Raw genomic sequence first — 9,571 nt, forward strand, 5'->3', positions numbered from 1 at the left:
GCGGAGCCTGGCAAGCAACAGACACACGGCAGGGTAAACCCTGGACAGGACACCAGTCCAGCGCACGGCACACACAGACACGCACACCATCACCCTATTGTCAGTTTTCCCAGAAGCCAATTAACCTAGCAGTTGGTTAGTGTGTTTTTGGACTGTGGAGGAAACCCTCACAAACACAAGGAGAACATACAAACTCCACACCAAAAGCACCCCAGGTCCTGAATTGAACCCAGGGCCCCAGTGCCACTGGCAGCAATTCTAACCATTGTGCCACCAACCACCTATTCAATGTAAGTAAAATACAATTAAACAGGGTTAAAAGTAAAACAGGAAGGGTATATTAGCATATTGGTATTTTTGAAAATGTACTCACAAAATATCCCCCCTTCTTATACACAATTTAAGAAGGATCATCGTTACCATCTGTAATATGTCTGTTAACAGCATTCAAGTCATCACAAGACGAATAATTATGTTGTCTTTTCTGCTCATCCTTACTTCAAAATAGTTCAGGTCAGGAGATAGAGAAGCCCAGTGTTTTCCTTTTTAAAACCCGGTATTCTTCTTTCTAGTGTATTCAGGTGTACAGTTCCTTGTGTGTATTATCATGCAGCCAAACCTACCATTCACAAGTAGGTTACCTGACCTGTTACCTGACCCTGGAGAAAAGAATGATACTGAGCTTTGCAACTGTGCTTCGGATTTTGCTGTGGTTCTTATTTGTGTACAGGGACGACAACCCTAAACTTTCATCTCCATCTTGTGCTGCCTGCACCTGCAGGCACTTCAGAACAACGGGAGCTAAATTAACTGCCAAGGCGATTTTGTATGAGACATTCTGTAAGAAGCCAGTCGTTTGCTTAAGGAGACACCCTACCAAGAGCAGCGCTGGTCACAAAAGTGACTAAGGCAAAAGAGGAAACAATTCAAAGACAAGCTACTGTATGCTGATGAACCAAAAGTCCAAGAAGAATCATTTCCTAACCAGCACTCATCTTGCTGCTAGTCTCAATTCCACATCACGGACCATCCAGTCTTCAAGAAACAGTCAGGATAAGGAGAATAACGGGCCAAAAAGCAAAGAAATGCTAAGTATAAAAACTAAAGTATAAACTAAACTAAGTATAAAAAAAGAAGACACTGATCAAGATTATTAGGGACAGTGTGCGTGGGTAGCATTTTGATACCTGTAGCACAGTGACAACAAAACATAGCTTATGTTGCACTTTACTTTATTATTCATTCACATAATAAACTTATGTTTAGCTTTCTGTTGTCCGATGATCGTATAATGTTGACATCCACCCTTAACAAGTCTGTGTTGATATTAATACATTTTAGATTAATACATTCTCAGATCTTCCGATTTTAAGGTCAACTTGTTTTCCTCTCCCGCGCAGGTCACGGAATCTGCGCAGATTTCGACCGCTTGATCTCACTGAAAAGAGGAAAAGGGGGACACGTAACTGTGTCACACCTGCCAGACCGGTTTCTCAAATACACTGTGAACGGATGAGCCTGGCCGCTGAGCGGTCCGCCAATGAACTTCCTTTCAGTGAGCTGGCATTTCAATAAGCACATGGCTGCGTTGAATTGGGACCAGTCAGACACTCAGCACAGGAGCAGAATAACAGAGTGCTCTTTGTTTTCACTAGCATAGTCTTTGATGCTTAATTGTTGGCACTTACGTTTCAATAAGTATGATACACAGCAGATATGTGTAAGTAAAAAAGTTCTGATTTTAAACAAAATCGGAAATGTCCAACACAGTGCTAAGACATCGCAGCGTTACTGAACTTTTCATGTAAAACTGTTCGGTTTACTGTATTATAACTTACGACAGTTTTCTTCATCGCTGTTATCCGAGCAGTCGTCATCATCATCACATCTCCAAATTGTGGGTATACACCTTTCGTTTTTACATTGAAATTGTCCAGTTTCGCATTCCGTTTTAGTCCCTGCATTGGAAGTCAAAAGAATAAGGAATCAATACATGGATAATGTTCTGACATTAATAAAGAAACCCAGGGATATTTACAGTACGCACCTCTTGGATTACTGCTATTTACTACCAGTTAAATTCTCCTGAATTATACAGCAATCGCAAATATACCGGAAATGTAGTCCACCATAAAGATAAATACTACTTTCAAATTATTTTTATTAAGTCTTCTTTTTGCATGGGATATGGAATTTACAGAGATCGGACGCGTTCTCTAACGCCAGATAATGCACTGCTGCCTAAACTAGCAAGCCTGTAGAGAGGAATTAGGAAATAACTGAAAACCCATTCATTCATTCATTAACCCTCTAAGACTAAGAAATAGTGGATTGAACATACAGGAATATATAAATGATAGGCAGTAGACTTTAATGTTTAATATATTAAATATTAAAGACTAGCTACAACGACCTATAATACTTGTTAGATAGATTAACGTATTTTCGTACAAGCACAAGAAACCTAACAGAACAAAACTGAATGCATTCAAATAACACCACTGGTACTGTATATTAATTAAAATAAAAAGATAATACCCCCTATCTACACAAACATAATTTTTTATGGATCGCTATAGGTGCTTTCTTGGTAGAATCAATCGTACAGTACGTTTCCATACGGATGTATACAGACGTACTGTACACTGTAGTACAGGAACACATATAACCTATCGCATACGCATTCACACGCATTCAAACATGTATGTTAAAGTAAGGAACACTGTTGGTGTGATGCGAATCAGAAAAACCTCATCACAGTACAAACATAGCTATTCCGCTTCGGGTAGTTAAAATATTTTAATTCACGGCTATCACGCTGACTCTTTCGAAAAGCGGCTACTACGATAAAAGCATGTTTCACCTTCTCTGACAAGCTCAGCTTGGTTTCTCATCATAGATCTCTACCACATGCTTCCAAGTTCAAGGAGAAATATCAACTCACCTTTTGATAAATGTAGCTCCATTAATAACAAATGCAACAGCATTAGCTTTCCTATTTCTGTCCACATTTCTTCCAATAGTGAAATACTGTCATGCGAAACACAAAGGCAGTTTGCGTTCCCCTTTCTCTAGCAAAAGCTACTGAGCTGCTGTGTGCATCCTGCTCCACTAGCAATTTGAATCAGTGACGATGACGATTATGGGCGGGATTCTGCCTGCAGTAATGCACTGTAGCAAAAAATATGCATCAGACTATACAGCCGACGAGACGACCCGCATTCACGACCTCTTACAGACGGAATAAATTGACAGAGGATGTAATGAACCATTTGGATACATCAGTAACAAAAACCTATGTACTGTGTTGCACGCAAGAAAAATAAACTCGCTTCTGAGGTCCTGATAACGATTTGACAAGGGCTTGTTGTTGTTCTTGTTTATTCACCCGTCAAGACATCGACCCTTTCTTCGATTTACACCTTTAATAACTGAATTTAATCAAATCACGAGTACCAGTAACCGTACAATTTTAACACCGCTATTACCTGAGAACAGGAGTCTACTACAAAAAAATATACACAAGTCGGAACAATATGCAATACGACCGTGTAAACACCTGCGCATAAAATGAGGGAAAATATAGCTATAGAAACTAAATATTGTACGTAAGTTTGAACCTATATATTGTATCCAAATCAGTTAGTAATTTCACAAAATAAGTTTAAATGTGACCATTAAAGAACGATGGGAACTCACTTAAAGGATGCCTGCGTTTTCTTTTAAAGAACCTCCTTTTCGTCGAGACACAAACATGTCTTTTGTCGCGACCACATTCTAGCCTGGTCCTGTTGGATTTCAGAAGCTGATCAAGCTTGGGCCAGGTTAGTACTGGGTACTGGGAGGGGGGCTGGGGGCAGTGTTGGTAGACCAGTAGGTGGCACTCTTCCCTCTGGGCCAGAATCTTCAAATACCCCCATCAGGGTAACTGGGGCTACTGTGCAGTGAACATGTCATCTTTCAGGTTAGACTTTAAGCAAAACTCTTTCCTAAATTGTAACTAAAGATCATCGGGCACAGTGTGTGAGAGAAGGTTCATAACCCTGGTGGCTCATAACTCTGACTGGGCTTGTACAGTGTGGCCTACCTTAAGCATCTTCTCATTTCTGGGGAAGTAATTTCTCACTTTCCAATTTCTCACTGATCCGTTATGCAGTGGGGCCGCTGGTGAATAATGGCATTTAATTCTTATTGATTTAATTGTTTTCCAAAGGTTATTAATGTGTTTACTGTGGGGGGGGGGGGGGGGGGGGGTATGCAAAGCTTCAGTATCAGTGTAATATTGTTCATTAGAATTATTCCACTTGTAAGGATAACCTCGTATCAATTTAAATAAAGTGTAATTTCATGATCTGAACACTGTCTGCCAATCAGTCGAAACCATTGAAGTACAATCATTGCTTTACCCAATACAGGGTCACAGAGCTCTGGCAGAGCCCATCCCAGCAATCACCAGGCACAAGACAGGATACACCCTGGACAGAGCACCAGTCCATCGCAGGACACACACGCCAGGGCTAATTTTACAGAAGTCAATTAACCCACCAATGTGTGTGGACTGTGGAAAAAGGAAAAAAGGGAAACCTGAGCACCCAGAGGAAACCCACACAAACATGGTTAGAGCATACAACCTGCACACAGATATAGTAGCACCCGAGGAACTGAACCTGGTAAGTGTGCAGGTAAGTGTATTGTCTGGGTTTACAGGTGTGTACAAGTTAGTCCACTTAGGCACTTTTTTGAGGGGGGAGGAGTTCATCCCTAACTATCCCATAACTAGTAAATGTGGTCTTTGGAGAGGTAAAACAGTCTTCTTTAGGTAAGACAGCTTGGCATTCTGTTGTTGTTAGGAACTCTGATTTCCTGTGTGAAGAATCCCTCCATTAAAAACTGCCTCTCTTGGTTCGTGGGTTCCATTTTAGAATAGGGGGATAGGTTCCCATTCATTTTATAGCATCTGGATTTATAGAGATTATGGAATTATAGAGACTATAGGCTATATTCTGTTTAGTTTGGAGGAAAGTTTTCTCTTCCTTTGTAGGTTTTATAAGAGTTGAACACTTGGTAAAAGTCTATGTTTTTTCTGGGTGGTCAAGATGTAGGCCTCTGGAAACACTGTTTAGTACATTTATAAATAGTGAAACTTGTATGTTGTATGTTTATGTGGTGTATCATTTAGTGTGTCGTTGTAATTACACATACATGTTTGTTTAGCCCAGTGTGCCTGAATTATTACTATTTTCCCCAAAAGTGAGCCAGAGAACAAAGAATTCAGGTGCCTCTAATTGTCTGAGTGAGCTGCTCTGGTATATTCTTGGCAAACTCTTTACAAGTTGGGGGGTTATGATTATTTAATTATTGATTAGTCCCCTTGGTCATTTCTGATATTTCTCTATTTTTGTAACCTCCTTTGTAACAATATATAAACTAGAAGACACACTGGACTAGATACTTTTTAAGTTTACATGAAATGATTAAATGTTTTGAAAGTTATATAAATACAGATTGTCTAATTTCATATAGCAAGTGCAAAAAATATAGTTTCCAAAACATATTGTGGATTACATACAGTGTATAAGGTACATATTGTATTTCTGTATGAGCAGAAATGGGATTATCTAATCAGAGATTCCTCTGATTAGAGCCCGTGTCAGTCCCTACATGAATTAAAGTGACGAGCTGGCAGTAGTAAGTCTTCCAGTCTGCAATCCCCACAGGAATGTCATGGAATACCAACTGGAAGGAATCTTAAGTCAAGCTGATGTCAAGAAAATGAAATGTTCCATTCCCCTAGCCTCGACGCTATCTTACTTTTTATATCAAATTCAAATCACAAACTTAAATGAAGAGTATTTTCCATACCGTAGATGGCTTACTTCCAGTCTGACAAACATTTTACACAAATTAATTTACAAGTTTCTGCAGTTTTTTATTGCTTTATTGTAGTTCAGCAGAGAACTACAATAAGCAGAGACAGAGTCTATTCACTCCCAAATTTGGTGTGTCCTGGGAATTTTAAAGATTATTATATATTCACTTTTTTTCTAGATATTGAAAGAAACCTGAACTGACCTATCTGGAACAAGATAAAAAGTACATGAAGGTTTTCCTTTTCTCATCCGACATATTTGTTAAGGTCACTGATAGCTAATGTTCCTAAAACAAAAGGTAAACATTTGCCTACCCACCTGTATGGAAAAACATATTTATCATGTCAAGAATGTGAATGTCTTATTATATATTTTTCCATCCACCCATTTTCATCCATCAGATTCTTTCAATTCAGGGTCACAGAAGAGCTAGAGCCTATCCTGGTAATCATAAGGTTACACCCTGCACAGGATACCAGTCCACTGCAGGGCAGACACAGACACAAACACACACTCACACCAGGGTCAATCTTCCCAGAAGCCAATTAATCTACCAGTATGTTTTGGGACTGTGGGAGGGAACAAGAACGCCCGGAGGAAATGTACTGTACACAAACAGGCAAACTAAACACAGATAGCACACAAGGTTTGGAATTGAACCCAGAGCCCCAGAGCTGTGCCACCGTGCCGCCCATCAGACATTTTTAACAAAGAAAATAAATCTATGGCACTTGGATGTTGTGATATCTACTATATATATTTTATGTATTGAACAAGCATGGCCTGATAGAGTTTAGAATTATGACTAAGCATTCTCTCAGGTAACAGTAGGAGGGCTGAGGGTATGAGAAACAGGCTGTCGAAGCTGCCAACCCTGGAGTTTTCAAGTAACAACTGCATGAGATCCTCAGAGCAATTAGCTACTAGCAGACAAACAAGCTATGGGCTGAATGACCTCTTCTCATTTGCAACAGTTCTTCTGTGTTCTTGGTCTTTGGCTGAATATATGTAAATTAGCTGTGTGCATAAAATGCGGGCATCAGAGGCTGTTCCTAAAAATGTAAGTAAATATTGATTATTGTGGTGGCTAGCTGGGAGTCAATCTAGCTGATGTGTGTTTGTGGGAGAGTAGGTGTCTATGGTATTGGTGGGTTGGAGTGAGTGGTGAGTCACTGTTGTTTAGTAATCTTGCTAACTAAACACCTCAGGCAATCTAACATTTAGATAATCTTGCTCCCATTTATTCTACTTCTCTTCTTCTGTACAATATTTAATAGTTGTCATGTATTTACATCTTATTAATTTAATATTTATAAAGGCATTTGTTATGCAGGAAAAAGGCACTGTTTATTATGTATGCATATTTTAAGCCTTAAGTAAGTACCATAAGTACATATATTAAGTGCCTTTACAAAATACAGTTGAGGCTGAATTAAAAGTGTCTTAGATGCTATGCTACTGAGGTTTTTAAATGGGTCATTGTAATTTAATTTACATATTTTTCAAAAATTCGCACTGATATATATTTTGATATGCTGGTACTTAGTATCCATAATTTACGTGTGTTGTTTTATTGCTTCTGTAGACATACTTTTCTCATTTATTTCCATATTAACCATGTTTTAAACAATTTGAAATATATTTAACATATATATCATATATTTACATATCTAGAAAAGCAGCCAGTTTTATTTGAGGAAAATGTGTAAAATATTTGGAGCATAGTTACAATTAATTCAGGAAAGATGTTTGAAAGATAAAGTGTCACACTTTTCTTTCTGTGATATACATCACATGTCACTTTCAATAACTGCTAATCCAGTTCAGGGTGGAGGTGGCCTAAAGTCTATCCCAGGATACACCCTAGCACACACACTCACAAATGGTCCAATTGTACAGAGGTCAGTTAACATACTGAAATGTCGTTGGACTATGGCAGTAAACTGGAGCACCGAAGAAAACCCATGGGAACAACATGGGAACATGCAAACTCCTGGAATTACACCCTTGGCCTCAGTGCTAAGAGAGACCGATGCTAACCACTGCATCACCGTGCCACCCTGTCAAAACCTCCAATTTACATTACAAAAGAGTCAAAATTTCCAGCAATGCACAGAACAAGGCAACAAAACTTCCAGTGACGTGATGTGGTCTTATTACTTTGTAAACAAGCAGACTTGTGAATAAATCTCTTTTAATCCAATAAAAACATTGTTCTGGATTTCAAGAGAGTTTTGCCAACAAACTTATTTGTTAAGTCTGTCTGCAGATCACATTGATGTTCCAGAAATTGGAACATTTCTGCGGTGAAATGTCTGCCGCGCAGTCTGTACTTATTTGCTCGTACATCACATTCCATTAGTCATTACAGTGACTAGCGAGCAGGAAGGGCCACGTCATGCCACAATTTGTGGGAACTCTCACTCCCACATTTCATGATTTTGTGCTTTATTCAAAATTTGTAAACTTTTTTTTCAATGTCAATGAATTTATTTTGTTATCTGGATTTAATAACTGGTCTGAGAAATTTGGACTGCAGTTCCCCTTTAAATATATTTTTTTCATGTGTATAATAATAATAATTGCTTACACTTATATAGCACTTTTTTGGACACTCCACTCAAAGCGCTTTACAGGTAATGGGGACTCCCCTCCACCACCACCAATGTGCAGCATTCACCTGGATGATGCGACGGCAGCCATAGTGCGCCAGAACACTCACCACACATCAGCTATCAGTGGGGAGGAGAGCAGAGTAATGAAGCCAATTCATAGAGGGGGATTATTAGGAGGCCATGATTGGTAAGGGTCAATGGGAAATTTGGCCAGGACGCCGGGGTTACACCCCTACTCTTTACAAGAAACGCCCTGGGATTTGTAATGACCACAGAGAGTCAGGACCTCGGTTTTACGTCTCATCCGAAGGACGGCGCCTGTTTACAGTATAGTGTCCCCGTCACTATACTGGGGCATTAGGACCCACTTGGACCGCAGGGTGAGTGCCCCCTGCTGGCCCCACTAACACCTCTTCCAGCAGCAACCTTAGATAGATAGATACTTTATTGATCCAGTGAGGGAAATTGCAGTGCAACAGCAGCTTAACACACACAACACAGCCACAGTGTAACGAATTATATAATAATAGTACAATACATACAATACAATACAAGAGTTACTCACAGTCTGGACACACAAAGAACAAACTAGAACAGAACAGTACACAGAAAAATCGTATCACACATATGAATATAAATATAGATGTAAATATAGATATAAATATAAATGTATTGCACAGGTCCTGGCATATATTGCACAAAAATTGGTTGTAAACGGGAAAAAGAAAAAGAAAAAGAAAGAGAACAGATGTAGCAGTAGATGTGTAGATGCGTTTAGTCCAGAAACAGGTCACTGTCGATGTTGCCTCTGCCAAGATGCAAGGTGGATGCGTTGTACAGCCTTATGGCAGAAGGCAAGAATGACCTCCTGTAGCGCTCCCTGTCGCACCGTGGATGAATCAGTCTATTGCTGAATGTGCTCTTCATTCCTGCAAGCCTGTCATAGAGGGGATGGGAGAAGTTGTCCATGATGGCCTCTAGTTTGGACATCATTCTCCCCCCAGCCACTACCTCCAAGTGGTCCAGGTCAGACCCAATGACAGAGCTTGCTCTCCTGATGAGCTTGTTCAGCCTTTTAGAGTCCAC

General features: G+C 39.6%; 1 protein-coding gene across 3 annotated transcripts in view; it reads right to left on the bottom strand.

The window, feature by feature from the left end:
* Positions 1-3,089, bottom strand: part of lrp8 (low density lipoprotein receptor-related protein 8, apolipoprotein e receptor) — a 127,725-nt gene extending 124,636 nt beyond the window's left edge. For all 3 annotated transcript variants that reach the window (XM_088927850.1, XM_088927849.1, XM_088927848.1), the window contains exons 1-2: positions 2,945-3,089; positions 1,839-1,958 (exon numbers count right to left, since the gene is read on the bottom strand). In XM_088927850.1, the coding sequence (XP_088783976.1) occupies positions 1,839-1,958; positions 2,945-3,011 (187 nt within the window). In that variant the 5' untranslated portion in view covers positions 3,012-3,089. The remainder of the gene's footprint in view (positions 1-1,838; positions 1,959-2,944) is intronic.
* Between the last annotated feature and the right edge of the window lie 6,482 nt (positions 3,090-9,571).

The sequence above is a fragment of the Atractosteus spatula genome, chromosome 11, assembly GCF_055471065.1.
Source record: "Atractosteus spatula isolate fAtrSpa1 chromosome 11, fAtrSpa1.hap1, whole genome shotgun sequence".
Lineage (NCBI taxonomy): Eukaryota > Metazoa > Chordata > Actinopteri > Semionotiformes > Lepisosteidae > Atractosteus > Atractosteus spatula.